The following is a 24,280-nucleotide window of genomic DNA, read 5'->3' as shown; positions in this document are numbered from 1 at the left end:
CAAACTCCATAGGCATCATCCTTTACATTGTGTTCCCAAAGGTTGAAATACCTTCTCTTGGATAAACTACTGTTTCCAAGGGCAGTAAAGTGAAATAGACTTTACTTAAATTTGTAACTTTGTAGACCCAGCACACACTAGCTTACAAAAGGATGCTGGAGGGGTTACTTAGTATCCCCTTTGTCTAGCTCCTCATGTAACAATTTTAGATTACCCCTTTCCTCGATGAATGGCTGGTGGCAGTGGTTTACTTTTAACTACTGTGGTGTGCTTTTACAGCGGGCTACATTCGCAGCCACAGTAAAGCACCCAAGGGTGACATTTTTGGCAAAATGGCCCAGTCTTTTTTCGCCATTTCTTTGTGGAAAGGTCCTTCTTCAGATTTACTCTGCGCGCCAAATCAGGTTTGGTCCCTTTGTTCATTTTGTCTTTGGCGGGATTCACGAGTGAAGCCCGCCTCTGGTTCTAGGGTGTCTGGCAGGGGCAGGAAGCGAGGGAGGTGCCCACAACTCCCTGTGCTTAGTCTCCTAGGAGATAGGAATGTACTCTTAGGTGATTGGCCACCTGGCTATCAGGCAAGGACAGCCACCCTGCTGGGTGACTGACAGCTAGGCTGGAATGAATGGGAGAAATGCATAAAAGGCCAGACTTTTTGGCTTGGGAGGCATAATCGACCACTGGATGAAGCAATCTGAAGAAGAACTTGGAAGAGACGCCTGCTGCAACTCCTGGACCGTTGGTTTTCCCGGTGAAGCCCTGCTGCGCTACAGCTCTGAATTCGTATCGACAGAGAAGCCCTGCAAGGACTTCTCCCCTTGAGTTGGTGGGACCAATCAACACCAAAGTAAGCCACCTGGACATCCTCCCGAAGCTGGTTGAATTTCCACTGCAGTCTCTGCTAGAACCGAATAGCCAGGGAGAGGAACACCAGATCGTGTTTGTGTTGCTTTTAAGCTGGCCAAGAGCCCCAGGAAGGTCCTCCGGACTCCCAGGAAGCAGGACTGACCGAGCCCGAACCACCTCAACTGAGTGCTGGACCCCAGATGCAAGGAAAGCCCATCTAGACAGCCAGGAACCGCAGGGTTGCTATTTGCGTTAGACACGAGGAGCTGAAACACAGAAGTGCCACTTGTTTGAAGATTGTTGGTTGCGGTCAGTGACCATCCCATTGCAGTGTAGGAGTCCCCAGAAGTCCTCCTTCTTGTCCCCACGACTGAGGCACAGGAACACCAGGATCTGTAGAGCTGCACTTTTCTTCAACCTAAAGGTAATGTACAGTCTAAGAGAACGTACCTCTTGTTGTGCCACCCTGCTTGATCTCAATTGAGACCTGTCTCGGTTGCTCTTGTAGAGTTGCTTGCATCTTCTACTACTCACAGGCGTAACAGCTTGTGACCCTACATTTGATTCTACTTTTGCTACAAAGATTTCTGAAACATTGTACAAGACTTTTACTTACCTGCAAGAAGTGCTTCAGTTCACCTTGACTTTTGCTAACTTAACATTGGCTGGCCTGTCGCCCTGAATGACTCTTCTGCTTCTGTATTTCGCCTTCCTTCCAGGAAAGGGTGAATTGACTTTGCATTGTTTTTTTTTTTAAAGTACTTACCTGGTTCAGAATAATTGTGTGAACACTTGTCTTATTCTGAAACCTCTTTTCTTTGGTACTCCTCGCAAGTATATTCTAAATGCAACAGTGATATATTAATGTCCACAACACCCTAACTATTGAAGTCACCTGAGGGTGTAGGTGGTGTCTGGGAGCCATCCCAAATGGGTATTTGCTGATTTAGAAAACTAAGAGTGTATGTTTTTGAAGTGTATTTGTGTGTTGCTTTATATTGCTCCCTTCTGAAGAAGGCTTAGTCAAACTGACTTAAATTGTTCAATCAAGAAACCTTGTGTGCAAGAGTTTATTTGAATACTAGTCACTGTGAATCTCAGTGTAACTCCCCAAAAGCTCACAATGACCCCTCTTGCGATAGGCCTGGCTACTCGACCACACTACGAACCTGTGTAGTACAGATTTATACCAAAGGTTGGGGTCCCTATTGCCAGAAGGCCAGGGTTGTTGTAGTGCACTTAAAGGGTACGGCATACAATCTTACCTAACATCCTTACTATGTTTTCATGTTAGGCTGCTTCCCGCTCTCATCTCCCTCTGCTTGTGGTGTCGCCTTTGGGAGGCAATCTGCTTTTTTGCCACACAGATATGTAAGCTTTGAGAGCACTTGTTTTTCCATTAAACTCCCAGGTGGACACTTCCCGCAGCCGAAGATCTAAAGCTCCAAGAGAGCGACACCAAACAAACACTCCCTTCAACAGAGTCCGGAACGGTATTGCGTGTGGGACGAATAGCAGAGAAAGTACAGAGCCAATGCAATTAAAATGGCCAAAGCAAAAAAAAAAGAACACAAATAAATGTATCAGAATACTCCATAATGACTTAATAAGTACATGCATAAAAACCAATGGATGACTCGAAATAGGACAGATTCAGTGGAGCCTCCAAGCAGCACCAGCAGCAAGCTTGATATCCAGAAAAAGAAACCTACATGTAGCCCAATGGGGCCAGGAAAGCAGCTTAAATATAGCCCAACAACCACTGGCTGTGAAAACAAAGGTCACAACCCGGCCCTAGCTTTGAAAGTGACAGACACAACATGCGACAGTACTCCTGATTGGTAGAAAATTTGTTAAACAAGCTACTATTAGATTACATCGGCGTAACGAGACATGAAATAACTGTGTGCTGGCTGATTATGCCAGAGCATTTCCAGTGGCCATTGCAACCACAAAGTCCGCTTTATGGCACCCCTTTACACTCTCTCTCTCTCCTCTCTGTAGTAATGATATTTGTGATATTTTGGTGGCTGTGCTACTAAAATCTTTTTTAAAGAACAAAGAGGCAAGCAGAAAATGTGCATGGCTTCACTTGGAGACAGTAATACCTATGAACGTTTTGTACCCCAATGTGCACTTGGCAAAAAAAGGTTGATGTATTCTGAGCCTATACAAGGGTTATATGTTGCAAACTGTACACAGAAAAAGTCACCCCAGTGTCCTATTTGTTGCAAGGATATTTATGCTCTCCAATGCGTGTGCTGCACTGTGCTGGCAGCTTTGGGAATCTATATGCTCACCTCCACAAGAAAGACAGTATAAACTTACAAAGGTTATTGTAAATAAATAATACTTAACATTTATTGCGAAGACCCAATTACTTTTTTTCTGACCGCAAATCAGCAGCTGCAAGTCACTTCCATGGAAGATCAATTAACAACCAGGATAAAATATCTTCAAAAAATAGATAGCCCTCCTCAACCATTTGGATGGGTTGGATTCTCTGCATGTCTGTATTAATTTACAGGTGTAGAGTGGATCCACCTCAGGTGACTGAATCCAACAAAAAAGTACACATAAAATAATTAACCAAACACAATATTCACCTATAGCCCTACATGCTTTTTATTACAAGACTACCGAGCATATGTGAAAAACTCATTCAATAACTACATCTAAAGGACAATTATCTGAAAAGAGAACAGATTCATTAAATTATGAGAAATATGAATAAATCATTGTCCAAATAGAAAATTTATATAATAAAGCCAGAAAAAAAGTTGTAAAATATAGTTTACAATAATTATTCACATTCAAGGCTGTACAGTAATACATACAACAACATGGCCCCGAACATGTATTCAATCCAAATAATTCATATATTAGAATTTAAATAACACAGACTGAACTAGAGGCCAACAATGAGCCAGCAAATAACCTTATACAAGAATAAAAATACAAAAGTGTATATCCTAATATCATTGCATCATTTGCTTCTGTTTTCATACATTTTTGTTTTCTTTTTTGTTTTGCCTGTACATCACAGTTACAGTCAGCTACAAACCAGGTAGCAATATTACACATAACTGACTGCCACTAACCTGAAAGAAAGCTAATGCACTATTACAACTTTTCCACACTGTTTATGTTTTTGTTAAAGAAACAGCTGTTCTAAATGCGGCATGTAATACATTTTGATGACATCCAAACTCGTCACATGGTCATTATAGGGGGGCTTTTCAAAAAAGAAAAAAAAGAAAAAACACAAACTATGTCATTCAAGACAGACAGACAGACAAAAAAACCTGAAGACTGTTTCATGTAGTTTACAAAGTTGCCGGTTTTGGAAGTACAATTGTATTCACTGCACAAAATGCGGTCTAATTTCTTGCAAGGTTGGATAAAGCTGAAGGTAGGCATTATACATGTACACAGCTGGTACAAAATGATTGTGTTGGCTCCACACTACCTGCAAATGTATCACATTTTGTTCTAGTCTATTCTGAAAATGCTATTTTATATTAAATTTAGTCTAGTGCAGACAAGGGTTATTCTTATTACACAGAAATGTTCTTGACCACAACCATTTAAAATGAAAGGTGCAATTAACAGACCAATATGAAAGTCAAGCATGGTCATTTAGCAGACATGACAAAGTACCAAACACGTTTCAAGATGACAGCTTAACACATGGACAGACTGGCCTTTAAGTTGTGAGGCCCAATGCATCTTTTTCACATGTATTAGGATAGATTAAAATAGTTACAACAGAGGTTATGCCTGCAAATGGCACAGTTATAGTTTGTGCATTTCTTAACATAGAATGAAGGGACTTTCAATGCTAAAGTATCACACTATCAGAAAGATGTCTACAGTTTTCTAATGCGATGTGAAGCTTTTACATTCTAAAAATGTTGATTAATTTGCAATGTTTCATTTATTAAAAGCATTAATGAACACATACTGCTTTAGTTATGATCATCAAATTAAAACTAAAATCAAAGGCCATTTGAATAGAAGTTCACACTATAACTTAAATGTAAGAATTTTTACAACTGGAAAAAATGTCAGTGCCACATTTCTTTCTTGAAACCTGCATACTATTTTTCAGAACACAGTGTCCACCAAAGACACCAAATGCATTTGAAGACGCAAGTATAAGTACCACTTAAATCCTGTAAGCAGAATTAGAGTAAAAACTAAGTCAGGGATCAACTGACCTTACTACAAGTGCCACATACCGAAGAAGCAAATAAAACAGAGGTGACAATACACCTTAGCACAGTTATTTAAAACTCCCTGATAACATACCGCTTTATAACCAGAAAGTAAATGAAAGCCTTGAGACACAGGGCCGATATATAGCTATATATGAGTTTAAGTGTTTTGAGGTGGATCTGTTCTAAACGGATCTTAAGTGAAAATGGTTATGCAAATTCTATCCACAATTCGCAAGCACAGATTGAGCTCAAGAGTATAAAAGCCAGATGTTCACTAACAATACACATGTGCAAGCCTCAACAAAAGCACAAAGAGCAAGCAAAGCAACCCTGAATTCCATTTATATTTGATTTAAAAATAAACAATATTTCAGACATATGCTTTCCCGCAAAGTTGTAACTTGGTGGCGCCTGGAAGGGCTCTTCAGATTTGATGCAGAGCTCAAAACTTGAATTATGGAGTCCTAGCAGCAGATAGGGAGACTGGACTAGTTTCAATGAGCATTATTATATGGTAGTATTCTGATGGTTCTGGTATCTGTGCCGCCAAACTTCTTGTATCTTTTTGCACCATTTATGGGCATTGCCACTTGGGTCCATTAGGTAGTATGTTCTGTTTGGCTATTAAAAAAAAAGAAAAAAAGGGGATTGATTACAGGGAAACGTACTTTAGAGCCAACCATAATATTCCTAAATATAAACATTTCAGTTCATTAAAGGACTAATATGTTAGTATATATTAAAATAGCTAATCGACAACCAGAGTGACCCAAAGGGCCAGTTTCCAATCATACACAAGTTGCAGCAGCACACATCACAACCCACAGATCTTTGATGTGACTTTTGTTACAGACCTTTATTTTTACATGCCTAATAAAACACCTTTAATACAGACGGTTTTCAGCAGGTTTATTGTTTTGGCCAGATATCAGCTGAAACCTGTAGTGGAAGCCCAGGAATAGTCTTGTACTCTAACCATCATAAGCGGCGCATTATCCACTTTTTCTCTAGAACTAGGCAAATATCCCCAACTAAAAAGAAAATGGGGGGGGGGTGATGGGGGGCTTAGAAATATTCCAAACAAAAAATAGCAAACGGAAAAAGGAGCCTGCCCCTTGCTTCCCCTCATACTGCTTGAAAGGTACTGGATGTTTGCATTAGTGGTACAAGAAGAGCAGTGCCACAGGACGGAGCTCTAATGTAAGTGCCAGCAGTTAAGAACTTCAATGAAAAGTGCCTCTATATATTTGTATGATTTCCTCAAGTCAAAAGAAACCTGGATTACAAAACTAAATCTGTTTTCGATTTACAATTTATATGTGGTACCTGCTTAAAGCTTAAAAGCACGTTCGGAATGGGTAAACCTTTTACAATCCCTAAAAAAGTTTTACTCCCAATTTAAAAAAGGGAGCAAAGTACTCCAACTCCAAAATCTTATCTGGGTCCCTGTCTCTAACCTAGCAATGCTGGGAGACGTTTAAGGCACAATGCAAAGTTTAAGGGAGTGTGTGGGGCAGGAATTTTCATAAGGACGTAATTATTTGAGCAAAGTTACCAGCAAGGTTTTTATACACACACTATTCATCTAGCATATTACATTTCTTTTAGTTGATTGTGGCTAAAAAAACATTATACAAATGTTTGCGTGTGGTAGTTCTCAATAATACAGTTGTGTTTAAGAATTGAGACGCATAATCCCATTTGGAAATGTTATTACTAGCTAAAGTACATTCAGTGGAACATTATACACATACATAACCATGGTGACGAATCCAGGGAATTTGTCCCCTCTTGCCAATGGGGTGCTACCATCTTTAAGACTAAGAGATGAGCCAGCTAAGCTTAATACCCTCTAGGTGACAGGGCAAGCAGGATCTCACTGGGGGTGATGCCCTGCCGCCCCTTTTAGAGGACAGGAACTCCCTAAAGACGGTTATGGGTCATCCCCCCTTGACTCAGGAAACTGATTTGTTAGATATGTTATGGTGCTATATACAGTTATCCGCTGCCATTTTATTGGCCTCCAGGCACTCTGGCGGATATGAAAGGAAGGAGGGTTGGGGAGGGCTTAGTTAGTGGGATTGAGAGGGGAAGTGCAAGAAAGCGTTGATGTGCTATTGGTAGCTTCAGTTCGGAAAGACCGGTCACTGTGTGCTGGTTTGTTTTCAGTTGTTAGTCATTGTGGTGCTTGGTGCAGGAGTGTGTATGGGGCGGTTTTTGTGCAATTGCTTTTGTTACCTGTTGGGTGTTTTAGTGTGTGTTTTTCGTTTTTTTTCTCTGCGGCAGAGGTACAAGTGTGATTTGTTCAGTGATTGAGGGTGAGTATGCAGAGTATTAGAGAGATTTTAGTAAGGTTAGTTGGGGGGGGGGGGGGTCCAAGTCCTTTTGTGCAAGGTTAAGTTGATACATCGAGTTAATATTATTTCGTGGTGATAAGTGGTCTGCACACAATCTGTGTTCTAGATGTTAAAGATATTAAACTGTAGAATGACTTAACACTTCCTAGACCAATGATGGTTTGGTTTCCAAACCTTTTCAGGCACTGTCCGCAGCTCAGAAATCAGACGAAAGAATGGCACCTAGACACGCTTGTTATGCGGAAGATAAAGACTATCAGCTTTGCTACACAGAAGCAGAGGAACCTGGGGAACTGTAGAGGTAGCAAGAATTCCTGCTGAAAGTTAAGGAAAGGTGAAGGTATCCGGTGTGGCAGATGGAAGCGCGGACAAGTGTGTGAAACGCTCAGCAACCCTGCCGAGACACCTATCAGAGAAGTCTGGATCATGAGAGCCCCAAGCGGTGGAGAACTACTAAGAGGTGAGCAAGTGGCTCAACATGGAACCAACGTCGAAGCCCCGCCAGAAGGGGGTGTCAGCTCTGTAAGACGCAGAACACTGGAAAGAAGCCAGAGGAGAACATCCACGTAAGTCTACTAGAAGACCAGGTCAGGAGGAGCACTGCACGGAGACCGAAGGTAAGCGGTCGCTCCAGGGAGCCAGGCGGAAAGACCCAGCAAGACCCCAGAGCAGGGTGACAGACTGGCAATCCCCAGGTGGGGCGAGAGCAATGAAACTACAAGGTGGGAAGAGGAGCCCAAGACTGGGTAAGAGAAACAAAACCCCAAGGCGGTATGAGGGAAAATAGATCCCAATACAGGGTGAAAGAAACCAGGCCCAGAATTGGGCTCAGACACACCAAATATGAGGGCGGATGTGACACCCAAGGCCCCAGGGAGGGGTAAATTCCAGGAGATAATTCACTAGAGTATCACAACGTTCCTTGTCAGGGAAACAACAATGAATACCTGGTGTGGGCTTAGGAACCAGGCGGTTGTCAAGGATAGAACAAAACCGGAGACCCAGAAAGTGCTCGACCAAACCAAACCAATGTGTTCTTTGGATTTGAACTGTGTCACGGGTCAAGGAGCTCCTGTGCTTTGATAAATAAACATCAGGCTGGGGACAGAAACCAGCCACCATTCTTTCCTTGCATGCAGAGGCCCTTATTCTATGTTTGTTAAAGTTCAACTTTTTGTGTTCATATTGGTAGAGACCGCAATCCGGTTAGAACAGATTTTCTGGACGATGGAATTCATTTTTTAGGAGATCCTGAAGAGCACTCCTTTAGACGTCTTTCTTTTCTTTATTAGTGGCACTAAGTTAGGGACAACATAGGTTTTGGGTTTTCTAATAAAGAACTGTTTCACTCAAAATGCCACTGTGTCGGTCTCCTAATTCTGACCCACGACACCATATTTGTGAACATTATTACTGGCTAAACGGGCATATAGCATATAACTAAACTATATTTCCGGACATCAAGTATGTCGTAAGCGCAATCCCATGTATGCATGTAACATAAAACTTTGGGATTAGCCAGCCTATTTTCTCTTGGGGTCTTTCACTGGGTGTTTATGGTTTGATAGATGGCCCCTAGGAGCAAAACATTCAGTGAAGTGGAGGTGGCATGCCCAACATGATATGCGGTACATTACATGACAACAAATGCTGCAGTGAGGAGAGAAAGCATAGCCCCCTACTAGTAAAGAAGAGTTTATAGAAGGTGGTCGTCACGATGGAGGTAAGAACTGGCACCAACCTCACCCCCAAACAGGTACATCAACTGGGGTTTTGCACCAGGAGCAAAACCTACTTAAGAGCCTGGGCATGTAGCTACAGGAGGCTGGGAAACTCCAAGCATTTAACAGAAGCAGAAGGGTAGTTTAAATTTAATGCAAAATCTGTGTCTCATTTAACTTTTAACTTATTTTTGAAATTCTGCCTAGACTCCAACTGACTGGGCCCAAACTCGAGACCGACTAGTTTAGTTTAGAACTTGTTATTTACAGGTGGGTCAAGTCAGGCGGGTTCTGACTGACCTTAAAGGGGATTGCTGGCAGCTCACGCACTTGTAAGCTAGCAGTAGTTAGGGTACATAGTCATAAGCAGGATGCGCAGTGTATGAAGTAAACAATGTGGGAACTAGTGTGCTAGTTGGTTTGAGAGAAGAGCTAGGATTTGGCCTTGGCTCTGAAGGTCCAGAATGAAGTTTCAGATCTAATGGCTGGCAGGAGTGAATTCCAGCCCTTGCAGCGAGTACTGGGAAGCTGGATCCTCCAGCTGTTATTAAGTTCTAGTTGGGGATTGTGGGTTGGTTCAGGTATCTGGATCTAGTGGGTCTGTCAGACTGGCTTCTAGAGAATTTGTTTGTGAGGTATTTTGGTGCTGTGTTCGAAAGGCATTTGTGGGTGAGGACTAGAGATCGTAATGTAATTCTGTCACGTACTGGTAGCCAGAGTGCATCCTTCCTGAGTGAGATGATGTGGCTGGAGCGCGGAATGTTTAATGCTGATCTTAAGGTGTTGTTTAGGTTCCGTACGGAGGAGCCGAGGAATAGGGTGTTACAGTAGTCTAGTTTCAAGAGTATTAGTGCTCTGGCTAATGTTAAACGGCTGTTGGTAGATAAGTAGGGTTTACAAACGTTTATAAGTTTGTTGGTGTAGGCTGTTGTGGAAGCTGTGCTGTTCACTTTTTTAAGGGATAAGGTGGAGCCCAGGTAGACCCCAAGCGTTTTTACTTCAATGGATACTTTTATTTTGTTTCCTTCAATGATGAAGGCAGAATAGCATTTGTCTAGTTGGTTGAGTCAGGTTTGGGAGCCAATGATTAGGAGTTCAGTCTTGTCATCGTTTAAACAAAGACTGAGTGGCCATCCATGCTTGGATCTCCAAGTAGATGATGTTGATCATTTTGGTGTCCTTTATATAGCACCCTGAGCGTGATGAGGATCTGGGTGTCGTCTGCATAATTCGTGTAGGTGACACCAAGGTTGTCAGAACAATCAAAGAGATGCTTAGTAAATATATTGTAGAGAGTGGGGGGAGACGCAAGAACCTTGCGGCACTCCACAGTTGATGGGTTCTGGTGGGGCAGATGCTAAGGGTGAGAAGGCCGTGGTGGTTCTGGTTAAAAGGAAGGATTGTATCCAGCTAGCGGCGTTAGGTGAGAAGGCTGCTGCTGAGGTTAGGTGCTTGGTCAGGATTTTATGGTCGACAAGGTCGAAGGCAGCTAAGAGGTCCAAAAGTAGGAGGATGGCTAGTTTGCCCTTGTCCTTAGATTCATCCATCTGTATCTTTAGGACTAGGAGGGTTGTCTCAGTGCCATGTCTGGGTCTGAAGCCAGACTGGCGTAGTCCTAATAAGTAATTGTATTCCAAGTGTTTCTGAATTTGGAGATATGCTGCATGGTCTAAAAAATGTTGCAGAAAAGGGACTACTGTTATAGGCCTATAATTAGTGGGGATACTAGGATCTAGGTTAGTTTTTTTTTTTTTAGAAGCGGTCTGACCCATGCTTCTTTGAGATTATCGGGTACTGAGCACTTTTTGAAGGATGAGTTTATTAGCGCCATAATAAATGGTGCTAATTCTCTAGCGCCATACTTGATGAATGAGGTTGGGCAGATATCACCTTGGCAATTGGAGGGCTTTAACCAAAGTATTATGTTTTCTACTTTCTTGATGGTGACTGGTGTAAATTGGAAGGGGGTACATAGTGGAATGTGGTGCAGGTGAGATCTGGAGATGTTGGTCTTAGTAGGTAGACCTTTTTGTTTTTCGATTTTAGTTTGTAATAATGTGATTTTATCTGTTAGGGCCTTCTGTATATTTGCACACCAGGCGGTCTTTTTCAGGCACGTGTCAGCAGGAGGAGCTGGTGACTCTAGTTCCCCAAGTATAGTAAAGAGTTCCTTAGTATTTGACTTAGCGTTCTGGATTCTTTCATTATAGATGTCCCTTTTGGTGTTATGAATGGCAGTTTTGTAGGTTGTGGCAGCAGGGACAAAAATCTTTTTTGGTGGTGGAGGGAGTTTTTCTCCAAATAGATTCAGCTGCCCTCTTTTCGTTAGGAAGTGATTTTAGTTCTGCTGTAAACCAGTTATTTAGGTGGGTTTGGCTTTACGCAGTTTTAGGGGAGCGATTTTGTTTATTACTCGCTCCAATGTATTGTTATACCTTTCCACTAGAAGGGCAGGGTCCTTGTCATCAGTGGGTGAATTGGTGATGGGCTGTAGTAGTGGCAATAGATTTTCTATGGTTAAATTGCGCTTATTCCTAGACATGGTGGGGTTAGGGTGTGGGGGCAAGGGTTACCCCTGTGTTGGTGGAAGAATTCTCCTGTATAGAGAAAGTGATGCCATGGTGGTCTGGCTAGGCAAGTGGTTCATTTTATAGGATGGTGGTAGGGCAGTTAAGGTCTGCCAACCGATCTAGAGTCCTACCTTTATTGTGGGTGGGTTCAGTAATGTTAAGTTTGAAACCGAGTTGGGAGATGGTATTCTCAATGGTAGATGCGTTGGTATCTTTTGGATCATGAAGAGCAAGGTTTAGGTCACGTAGAAAAATGATCTGTGAGCTGGGTTTAGTGTTTTGTGTTAGGAGGGTGGAGATGTCATCCTCGAAGGAGGATAGGGGGCCAAGTGGTAGGTAAATAAGATGTAGAAGTAAGGTCCGGTTGGGGGTGAGAGGTAGTTTAACAGAGTTGCTTGGCAGTGGGTAGCAGCGGGCTGCAGGACTCTGAGGTTGGATTTGGCAATAAAGACAATGCCACCCCCTTTACCTGTGGTTCTGTCAGCTCTAATGATGGTGTAGTTCTCAAGGAGCGCTAATCTTATAGCTGGTCCAGAGGCTGGGTTGAGCCATATTCCTGATATGGCCACAAAGTCCAGTTGGTTGGATGTGATATAGTCAGCGATGTCAAGAGCATGGGCTACTAACGATCGGGCGTTGATAAGGGCTCCTTTAAAGCTTGGTGCGGCAGGTGAGTGTTGATGAGGTAGTGTGGGATGTGAGCTGTCTAGCACTTTGTTGATGAGTCAGTGTTCGGGGGAAGGCTTAAAGGCCACCTTCACCTTAGACTCCAACCACTCTGACCTGTAATCTCTAAACTATACCATTTCCTACTTAACACATACACACACACACACGCATGCCCTTTCCTTATCTCAGATGGAAATCCGGGGCAACAGCCAGGGAAGTCAATGCACCAAAAGGAGCTTGTCTGGGTGCAGGAACTCTACATTAAGGCGCAGCAGCCTGCAGAGAACTACACACCTCCCACCCAAGTAGCACCAGTAACCATATTCAACCAGGGCTGGCACCACTGTTTCCAGGTATTGTAGAAGAGAATAAACGGGACATTCCAATTAGTCCAAAACTAGCTGGACCATGTACGCTAGATGATGGTGAATTTTGAAAAGAGGATAAAAAAACTCACAATGGTGCCTGATATTTTTTACCCAAATGTATTTTATTCAGTTTCCAACAGATCACAGTATCAACATCAAGGTTCAATAATACAAATTATTCACATTATTTAGGTCTTCCAACATTACCACCATCTTTTAGTGCACCTTTGACATACATGAACAGGTGATGCACAAAACAAACTAAAGTCATCCTCCCGAACCATCCCCTCCTTTTCAAACTCACCCTCAATGTGTCTCATCTTTCCCAGTTTGAGTGTCTGGCCTGCACCGAACCCCAAGAGATCAACTCCATTTTGGAATACATTTAGATGTAAAAGGGAGCAACTCTTTGGACTACTGCCCGTCTCATTGATCATATACGTGTCAAAATCCATTTACCCAGTCTCCTTGTTTGGAGTGGAATCACCTTTCCAGGCTCTAACCAAGGTGACCCCAACCACTAGAAGTAGGTTGAGTGTTATGTGGCTTTGCTTGCAGAGTCCATCCTCTTCCTCTTCCAAGCCAAACACCAGAAGTGGGATAGTGGTACTCACCACAGTGGCAAGATAATCGTGCAAGACTAATGACTGTGTTAAAAATACATTGTATGCTGACAGTGCTTTGACCATGAGCGTAAGAGAGTTGAAGTCTTTCTCTATGATACAACTTCATTAAATTTCAAAATGTGCACTCAAAAAGTCCTCAAGGCTGTTTACTAATGACAACTATTACAACAAAAGTATTACATCAATGATACTCCGCAGTGACCACTGGATGTCGGACCTATGCACAGCATGTGATTCTAAGCAGATTAACAAACATCAGAAATTATGTAACCAATATATTAGATTGTTACATTCAAACAGTTCATTTTGGTTCAAATGAGTTTTTGTTACATACCCATATTATCATGTTATGTCAGATGAAGGAGGCAAACAGAAGAAAAACAGAACAGAAATCTTCCATCAGTTATGAACAATAATCTCACACAGCGTCATACTGGAATAGTCTAAAAACCCTTAGGGTTCATATCTACGCATTAGTACATCATCATTCATTAGTTATTCATGCTTAAGTTCAATCACATAGTTGCAATTCGAACCTAAAGTATGACAGTGCTGTTATCATTAGCCACCTATCTTACCATGGGTTTCCTCCCAGTTCAATTCCTCATCATTTTCCTTGTGTAAAGGTTGTCCATGTCTAATAACCGGGCGTGTATAAGGTGTCAGATTGAAATTTGGGTGTGCTCTACAGTGTTTGTGTACATCTAGCTAAAGATCCCAAAAGTGAAAAAGCCCCCTAGTGATATCCGTGTTTTGATGGATGTCCACTCACCAGCTTGTTTCAACGATTGGTTTCTGTAGTTTAAGCAAGGTGAGACATTAGTACCCTCACTATATCATCAGGAATTCCTCACAAAGATGACAGGATCTGGGGGCTCACTTACCCCTTGTGAATGTGATAGTCGAAGGTTCATCCATTAGTATCAAGAACTTCAAAGAGTTTTATGCGATGTTCAGTTCCTAATTATTACTGGTAGCTGAAATTCCTTACCAGATTCACTGGTTCCAAATCATCCTCTTAAATAAGTATATTTCTTAACTAAGATTCTTAAGACTTTGGCAGGTTACCAGAGGTTCGACCTATAATGAGTGGGATTGGGTGGGCCACAAAAGGGCAATCTCAATACATAGACAATGTAATTAAGAAATATGTACTACTAATGCCATCATACATAAAAGATAGCACTCCGGTTTCACAAATACTATCAACAATTGATTGGAATGATGACTATGTACTTGCAACCATGGATGTTACGGCTTTGACACATCAATTAACCATGACCTCGCAATTCAGGCTATTGATTGGACTTTTCAAGATCATACCGCCTCATACTACACACGTGGAGATGTTAAAGGACTTTTTGAGATTTACATTAGAGAACAACATTTTCTTATTTGATAACACATTATACCCATGTCAAAGGAGTAGCTATGCGCCCTCATTAGCTAACGTTTTTATGGCAGATTTTGAGCGGACGCGTGTCTCATGTAATGAGGAATTGAAGACCAATTTAATTCTATGGAAACGCATTATTGATTATTTTTCTAATGATATGGCAGGGTACTGAGAACGTTTTTGACAAGTATATCAAATTTTTGAATGCTAACAATTTTGGAATCAGATTAACTGGGAAATGTAACAGATCTGAAATGGACTTCCTTGACCTACACATTTATATTGAACGAGGTAGGATTGAGACCAGAACTTTTCGAAAAGCAACTGAGGAGGTGAACTCCACGCTACTTGCAGGGAGATGCCACAGGTAACCGACAATTGAGAACATCCCAGTGGGGGAATTCTATAGAGCATGTTGCAATTGCAGCAAGGATCATATATACTTTCAGGAATGTGCGCTACAAACAGACCGATTTGGGGAAAGTGGGCATCAACCATTGACCATTACCAATGCATGCAATAAAATTGAGCATAAACCAAGGTATACTATGTTGAACCCCATCGCGAAAATGGGGAAAAAGGGGGAAAGGAACCAAGAAAAAATGTTGAAATTACTAAATATTCAGGGGATGCTAATGTTCTTTACAGAATAATGCAAAAACATTGGGGATTATTACGTATCGATATGGTTATTTTACCCTATTTGCATGAGAAGAACAAGTTACTTCTTACCTTGTAATGTTCTTTCGACGGGATGTTCCTCCGACGTATTCCTCATCTTAGATATCTCCTTCCAGCTCTGCTGGCCTCGGAAAAATTTTTCTCTCTAGAGGGCGCTGCGCGTCGACGTCCTCCGAGTCGATGTCCCTCGACAGCCGCCGTGTCGACGTCATCCTGCCTATAAAGGCCGCGCGCAGCGTCCGTTGCTCAGTTCCGTTTTGTAGCCCACAATAATACTTTCTGGACTAAACTAATCACCCTGAAGGAGCGTAAACTGCAACAACAAGGGAAGTAGAACTGCGGGGATGGATGGGAGGGTCGATGAGGAATACGTCGGAGGAACATCCCGTCGAAAGAACGTTACAAGGTAAGAAGTAACTTGTTCTTCGAAGGGATTGTGTCCTCCGACGTATTCCTCATCTTAGATAGGCTCCCATAGCAGTATTCTATTATCAGAGGAGGGAGTACTGACTTTACGCTGTCTTCTATTGATGAATAGAATGCAGTACAGCCCTTCCAAACCTAGTCTCTTGACTGGAGGAGGAATCCAAATTGTAAAAACGTGTAAAGGTAAGGACAGACGACCATGTAGCGGCCGCACAGATGTCTTTAACCGGCACGCCTCTTTTGAGGGCCGATGAAGCTGCAATACCTCTGGTCGAATGAGCCCTAAGGTTTTGAGGGGGCTCTTTCCCTGCCAGTTTATAACATTCCAGAATGGCTAGAATGATCCATCTGGAAATGGTCTGCTTAGTTATTGGTAACCCCAGCTTGTGACCTGCGTAACCTACAAACAGCTGGTCTGCCTGTCTTATCCTGGCTAGTCTACTGATGTAAAAACTTAAAGCCCTCCTAGGGTCTAGCCTGTGTAACCTCTCTTCCTCTTTCCCCGGGTGAGGAGGAGGATAGAAAGATGGTAGGGTAATCTTCTGAGTGATATGGAATTCAGAAACCACCTTTGGGAGGAAATTAGGCTTCACTTGCAGGACAACTTTGTCTTTGTGAAATATTGTGTGAGGGGGTTTACAAGAAAGAGCTTGTAATTCGCTCACCCTTCTAGCAGATGTAAGTGCTATTAATAAAACAGTTTTAAGGGTAAGGAATCTTAACGAACAAGAATGGAGAGGTTTGAAAGGTGTGCCCATCAGGAAAGTTAGTACTAAGTTTAAATCCCATAGGGGAACTTGGAATGGTCTTGGGGGATAAACATTGGTTAACCCCTTTAGAAACTGTATTACCAAGGGTAATTTGAAATAGGATGGTTCTTCCGCAGTACGCTTAAAGATGGATAGCGCTGCAAGATAGCCCTTAATGGAGCCAACTTGAAGGCCTGAATTTGCCAAATATAGTAGGAAGGACAAAACCATTGGTGTACCACATGAAAAAGGGTCGATATTCTGTTCTCTACACCAGCTGCAAAATCTGTTCCAACGGCAGCGGTATAAAGACTTTGTTGCTGGCCTCCTTGCCGAAAGCAACACCTCCATAACGTCATCAGGGAGGTCCCAATCCTTGTACCTCAGCCTTTCAGAAGCCAAGCGTGAAGGTTGAGGGTTTTGATGTCTGGATGGAGAACCTGACCTCCCTTCTGTGAGAGTAGGTTCTCTCTGAGTGGAAGTCGAATTGGAGGGCAGATGGACAAGTCTAGAAGGTCCGGGTACCACGTTCTCCTGGCCCAATCCGGGGCAATTAGGATCATGGTTCGCCGGAATCTTCTCAAGCTCCTGATCATTTGAGGAATGACAGGGACCGGTGGGAACGCGTACAGAAGCGGAAACTCCCAGTCCACTATGAACGCGTCTCCCAGAGCTCCTCCCGGGGGAAATTCCCTTGAGCAGAACAGGTCGCATTTCCCGTTTAGGCTGGTGGCGAACAGATCTACCTGAGGGGTTCCCCAAAGGGCGAAGATCTCTTGAAGGGCTTCCTGAGCTAGCTCCCACTCGTGGGAGACTGTGTTCTGCCTGCTCAGAGCGTCTGCTGTCAAGTTCTTCTCTCCGGCTAGGTGAACTGCCGATAGAGATTCCTTCTTGGATTGCCCAAAACCAGAGCTGCATTGCCTCTCTGCACAGGGGTAGTGATCCTACGCCTCCTCTTTTGTTGAGGTAATGCATGGCCACCGTGTTGTCCGTCATTATCAGGACGTTCTTCCCTTGTACAGCTGGCAGGAACGCCTTCAGCGCAAGTCTGATGGCTCTCAGCTCCAACAGGTTGATATGTAGTCTGGACTCGGATGGAGACCAACGACCGCTGATGGTCAAGTCGTTGGCGTGGGCTCCCCCACCCCGTGAGTGAGGCATCCGTGACTACTGTTATCTCCGGCCAGGGTTGCCAAAACTGTTCTCCTTTCAGAATGTTCTCCTGACAGGCCCACCACTGAAGGTCTCGAGCCACCCTGCCGGGAACCTGAAGATGATCTGTCATTCTCCCTGAGTCCTCAGTGCCCACTGGAGGGATCTCATTCTCAGGCGAGCCTCTGGCACTAGGAAAATGCAGGATGCCATGAGGCCTAGCAACCTCAAAAAGTCGAAGGCTGGGAGACGTTGGGCATGTTGGAACTTGGTAACCATCTGTAGAATATCTTGAGTCCTCACCTCTGGTGGCAAGGCTTTTCCCAGGGAAGTGTCCAGGATCGCTCCTATGAACTGGAGTCTCTGCGATGGTATCATTTGTGACTTCTTTAAATTGAGGGAGAAACCCAGTCTGTGAAGGAAGTGGCACACGTGATTTAGCTGGATCTGAGCTTGTTCCGAAGAAACAGCCCTGATCAACCAATCGTCCAGGTAGGGGTAGACGTGAATCCCTTCCCTCCTTAGACTTGCAGCCACTACCGACATTAACTCGGTGAAGACCCTCGGGGCGGAGGTCAGCCCAAATGGCAGCACTCGAAATTGATAGTGAGAGTTGACAATTGCAAACCTCAGGTATTTCCTGTGTTTGAGATGGATAGGCACATGGAAATAAGCGTCCTGAAGGTCCAGAGATACCAACCAGTCCTGGAACTGAAGGGCCTGGAGGATCTGAGAAAGAGTGACCATCTTGAATTGGTCTTTCCTGAGGAATTTGTTCAATTCTCGCAAGTCCAAGATGGGTCTCAGTCCTCCGTCTTTCTTTGGAATGAGAAAGTAAGGGGAGTACCAGCCCTTGTTCCTCTCAGCTACAGGTACTGGTTCTATGGCACCTTTCTCTAGCAGGTCCAAAATTTCCTGCAAGAGGAGCTGATCCCCGGTGGATGACTGAGGTATACGTAGGAAAGGCAGGCAGTAACCTTGGGCAACTGTTTCCAATGCCCAAGCATCTGACATGATAGCCTGCCATACCGCCAGATGTTGAGTCAACCTGCCTCCTACAGGTGTCCTGTGAGGGAAGTCCTCAGAGTGGTTTTGGGGCGGCTGATGCAGATGCCGATGGTAAAGAGGCACCTGCTGTTGCTGCGGCTTTTGAATATCTACCCCGTCCACCTCGGGTAGTTCTTCTTTGTCCCCTTTGAGCCGGTCGTCCTCTACCTCTTCCAAATGCGGAGTAGAAGTGAAAGGACTTGCCCCTCGCAGAGGTTCCTGTGGGACGAAAGGGAGTCTGACGGATTGCAGCTCTTAGGGATTTTGCTGCTGCTTTTGAAGTTTGCAGTTTCTCTAAACTGTCATCCGCCTTTTTCCCGAACAAAGAAGAGCCATCGAATGGCATGTTCAAGAGCCTGGCTTGCACATCTGGGGCAAAACCAGACTTTCTCAACCAAGCGAATATCCTGGTTGATGTACTTGCTGCCATTGCTCTGCTGATACTGTCAGCCGAATCAATGCCCGTCTGGAGGGATTCGCACATAGCGTCTTTACCGTCCTGTATAATATTCAGGAACGCATCCCTTTCTTCTCCCTCCGGGATGCAGTCAGCCGCTGTAGAAGCACACTCCCAAAGTGTATGGCTGAATCTAGCAAGGGTGCAAGTAGCATTAACAGATTTTAACACCATGCTACATGCTGAAAAGACTTTCTTTGCCATAGCATCATATTTTTTATCGTCCCTGTCCTGTGGGACGGTAGGATAAGCCGTCTTGACATCGGTAGAGGATGCTGCCTGTACCACCAGACTTTCTGGGGATGGGTGTTTAGACAAAAACTCCGGGTCTGTAGAAGATACCCTGTACTTTGTAGACAGTTTTTTTATTTACTGCTGGTACGACATCTGGGGTTTCCCAGTTTGTCATGATCTTCCTCTGAAGAGCTTTATGAAAAGGCACCACAGGATCCTCCTGTGGGCCTTTGTCAAGAATATCCGTGAGGTCATCTTGTTGGAAAGATTGTGAAGGTGCAGACCACCCCATGAACTCTGTGATCTTGGCCATTAAGGCTGTATAGGGGGTTTCAGCATGCTCCCCCGGGTCTGGTCTAGCAAACTCCACCTCAGGGGAAGTGTCTAACCCACTTGCCTCATGTAAGGAATCATGAAGATCCTTTAACCTGCGTTCTTCAGAGGAAAATTCCTCTCTAATTGGGGTTACAGGTACCTGCAACTCAAATGTGTCTTCCTGTTCTGACAATTCACCCTCTTCCAAAATTGAGGACATAGTTCTCAATTGTTCTGAACTCATAAAGGGAGTAAATCCCATTTCCAAGGAAGAGGGTGCCGAACTTGTCATTTTCGGCCTCGAAAACGTCGATGTCGTCGACGCCGAAGGCTTCGAGCGTGGCGTCGAAAACAAAGGCGGAGGCCTCGAAGACCTCGACAGAATTGGAATTCTACTCGACAATCTCGAAGCCATCGACGTCGAGGACCTGGGGATAGTCACTGGGTGTGTCGTAACCGTGACTTTTCTTGGCGTCGACGCCGAAGCTGGCGTCGAGTCGACAGACCCGTGTGTCGAAGGTCCCTTCGACAACGGCGTCGAAGACATGGACCTCGGCGTTGACGGTGTCGACGGAACCTTCGAGGAAGGTTTGGAGGTCATAGTCCTACTCGAGGGTTCGAGACGCGCTCGAGAGGTTTCCTTCGCCGGGTACTGCGACTCGCGGCGTTTTTGACCTTCGGGTCTTTAGACCAGAGCATCGCTCTCGGCAGTCTTCGAGGGGGTCGAGGCCGCTTTCTCGAAGACGCTCATCATATTTTTGCGGAATTCCTCCCATTCAGCCCGGGAACTATGTTTCGTGGGGCAAGGGATTCTTTTTGGCGAAACAGAGGAAGAGGAAGAGGGAGAAGGGGATCTTCGACCCACTCCGAGACCTGGAGCGCGAATGGTGACGAGGAGACGAGTGTCTCGACTTCGTCGACGAAGAAGAAGCTTTAAAAGGCTTACCTTTCTCCAGCTTCCCCCTATGCTCCTTCAGGGCCTTAGCTGTCCTGGACATATAGTCCTCGCATTCCAAACAATGGTGTTCAGCTCCCAAACACCACAGACAAACTCTGTGAGGGTCAGTCAACGACATCTTTTTCCCACAATCTCGGCATTTTTTGAAGCCGGATCGAGGAGTTGTCGGTTCCGACGAGGAAGCCATCGAGTACGGATCGAATGACTCGAGGGAAATAGGATTAATCTGACAAGAACTGAGCAACGGTATTCCGAGGCACTGAGTAAGCGCGGAAAAACGGAACTGAGCAACGGACACTGCGCGCGGCCTTTATAGGCAGGATGACGTCGACATGGCGGCTGTCGAGGGACATCGATTCGGAGGACGTCGACGCGCAGCGCCCTCTAGAGAGAACATTTTCCGAGGCCAGCAGAGCTGGAAGGAGATATCTAAGATGAGGAATACGTCGGAGGACACAATCCCTTTGAAACCTACATTTAGTTATACAAGGGCACCTACACTCAAGGCTATGCCCGTTCTTTTTGGCAACTAAAAATAGAAGTGGCAACGACTGGCTGAAACCCACAACGTTTTTTTTTTAAATGCGGTACCTGCAGCATGTGCAGATATGCGCATCCGGACTGTCAAGATTTCACAAGCAAAGATGGATCTAAAATTATGATCAAAGATTTCATTAACTGCCCTACGGATTATGTAGTCTATGCAATTATATGTGTGTGTCTGAAAATATACGTAGCCAGCACCATCAGACAGCTCCGGATGAGAAGAACAAGTTACTTACCATCTGGTAACGTTTTTTCGATTGGATGCTCCTCCAACGTATTCCACATCTTTGACATGTAATGTCCACAGCTGTGTACTTCGGAAACTTTTTCGGCAGAGGGCGTCCTGCGTCGATGGCTTTGGGTCGATGTCCCTCGAAGACCTCCATCGAGGGCGTTGTCACCGGATTTTATAAATAGGACGCACAGCGCCTGTAGACTCAGTTTATGTTTTTTCCTCCATAACGTGTGACATGCACATATCCAATGCCTGCTTGACTGCACATAGCCTTGCGGAAACGTAAGCTGCGATCGCATAGGAAATTCTTCAGGGGGCAGGCTGGGAGGCCGATGTGGAATATGTTGGAGGAACATCCAATCGAAAGAACGTTACCAGTTGGTAAGTAACTTGTTCTTCGAATGGAGAGTGTCCTCCAACGTATTCCACATCTTTGACAGACTCCAAAAAAAGTACCAGAAAATGGAGGAGGAAAAAGAATGTAGAGTACCCAATCAGATGGCAGAATAAAGCACTGCCTTACCAAAGGCCATATCTTGACCATGGATAGAATCCAGGGAGTAATGTTTAACAAAGGTGTGGCTAGAAGCCCATGTGGCTGTATCACAAATATTCCTAATAGGAACTCCCCGCTGGAGGGCTGTGGAAGTAGCCACGCCCCTAGTGGAATGAGCTTGCAACCCTTCAGGAGGGTCCTTGCCCGCCAAACGGAAACATTCAGTAATGGCGAGGATAATCCACATGGGCAAAGTCTGTTTTGTAACAGCCTGGCCCAATCAGTGACCAGCATATCCCACAAAGAGTTGATCGTCCACTCGGACCCTGGACATCCTAGAAATATAAAAGCTCAGCGCTCTCGTAGGGTCCAACCTATGGAGTCGCTCCTCTTCCTTACCAGGATGAGGAGGAGGATAGAAAGAAGGAAGAAACACTTTCTGGCTCAAATAAAATTCAGACACTACCTTAGGTAGAAAGGAAGGACATACCCTCAGTACAACCCTATCCTTGTGGAACACAGTAAAGGGCGGCTTAGATGAAATGGCCTGCAATTCACTTACTCTGCAAGCGGAAGTAACCGCAACCAAGAACACTGTCTTTAAGGACAATCTCAAAGGACAAGAGTGCAAAGGTTCAAACGGAGCACCCATGAGGAATTTCAAAACCAAATTCACATCCCAAAACGGCACCTGGAAAGGAGACGGCGGGAACACATTAGAGAGCCCTTTAAGAAATTGGGAAATCAAAGGAATCCTAAAGTAAGAACATTCTTCAGACGAGCGCTTGAAGATAGACAGCGCCGCCAGGTAACCCTTAATGGTACCCACTTGAAGGCCCTTGTGGGCCAAAGAAAGCAAGAAAGAACGAACCATGGGAATTGAACACTGACAAGGATCAACATTATGTCCTCTGCACCAGTCGCAAAACTTACGCCAACGGTACAAGGATTTCGTTGCTGGCCTCCTGGCCGAAAGCAACACCTTCATCAGGTCATCCAAGAGGTCCCAATCCTTATACCTCAACCTTTCAGATACCAGGCGTGAAGGTTGAGAGTACTGACCTCTGAATGGAGAACCTGACGCTGACATCCTCCCACCCCCCCATCGCGAGCGAGAGTAGATCCTCTCGGTAGGGAAGACGGTGTGGAGGGCAGATGGACATTTCTAGAAGGTCCGGGTACCACGCTCTCCTGGCCCAATCGGGAGCAATGAGGATCATGTGGGATCCGAACCTCTGTAACTTCCTTAACACTCGAGGAATGACGGGGACTGGAGGAAACACGTACAGCAGTGGGAATGACCAATCCACTACGAATGCATCTCCTAAGGCTCCTCTCGGAGGAAATTCCCTTGAGCAGAATCTCTTGCACTTCCGGTTGGCACTGGTGGCGAAGAGATCCACTTGTGGGGTTCCCCAAAGGGCGAAGATCTCCAGAAGGACTTCCTGAGCCAACTCCCACTCGTGAGAGATCGTGCTTTGTCTGCTTTGGGCTTCTGCCGCTGCATTGTCCTCTCCGGCCAGATGAACTGTAGAGTGAAATTCCCTGCTGGTTTGCCCAGAACCAGACTTGCATTGCCTTCTGCACAACGGGAGTGACTCTACACCCCCCCCTCCCTTTTTTGTTGCGGTAATGCATGGCCACTGTGTTCGTTGTGATCAGCACACTCTTCCCCCACACAGACAGCAGAAAAGCCTTCAGGGCCAGCCTGATGGCCCTCAGCTCTAACAGGTTGATGTGGAGTTTGGACTCAGACAGAGACCAACGACCGCTGACAGTCAGGTCTTCGCCATGAGCGTCCCATCCTGTGAGGGAAGCATCCGTCACTACAGTCAACTCTGGCCATGGTTGCCAAAACGGCTCCCCCTTCATCAGGTTCCCCTTGTTGGCACACCACAGAAGATTCTGGGAGACTGAGATTGGAATCTGAACGGGATCTGCCATCTTGCCTGAGAACTGCAACCACTGCTTCTTGAGGACCCATTGCAGGGATCTCGTCCTCAGCATGGCCTCTGGCACCAGAAAAATGCATGATGCCATGAGGCCGAGCAAGCTTAAGAATTCGAAAGCCGGGAGACTCTGGGCATGTTGAAACATTTCCACCATCTGCACAATGTGATGAGCTCTTACCTTGGGAGGCGAGCACTTCCCCAAGGACGTGTGCAACACAGCCCCGATGTGCTGGAGCTGTTGGGAAGGTGTCTTATGCGACTT

At 44.8% G+C, this 24,280-nt stretch overlaps 1 protein-coding gene across 1 annotated transcript in view; it reads right to left on the bottom strand.

Annotated features, from left to right (window-relative positions):
* Positions 1–3,578: 3,578 nt before the first annotated feature.
* Positions 3,579–24,280, bottom strand: part of PDPK1 (3-phosphoinositide dependent protein kinase 1) — a 1,145,521-nt gene continuing 1,124,819 nt past the window's right edge. The window contains exon 14 of the mRNA XM_069647190.1: positions 3,579–5,684. Coding sequence (XP_069503291.1) covers positions 5,571–5,684 — 114 coding nt within the window. The 3' untranslated portion in view covers positions 3,579–5,570. The remainder of the gene's footprint in view (positions 5,685–24,280) is intronic.

Source organism: Ambystoma mexicanum, chromosome 2q (genome assembly GCF_040938575.1).
Source record: "Ambystoma mexicanum isolate Mex_15411 chromosome 2q, UKY_AmexF1_1, whole genome shotgun sequence".
In the NCBI taxonomy this organism is placed as follows: domain Eukaryota; kingdom Metazoa; phylum Chordata; class Amphibia; order Caudata; family Ambystomatidae; genus Ambystoma; species Ambystoma mexicanum.
The sequence above is the reverse complement of the archived record's forward strand: the minus strand, read 5'-3'. Positions and strand labels throughout refer to the sequence as shown.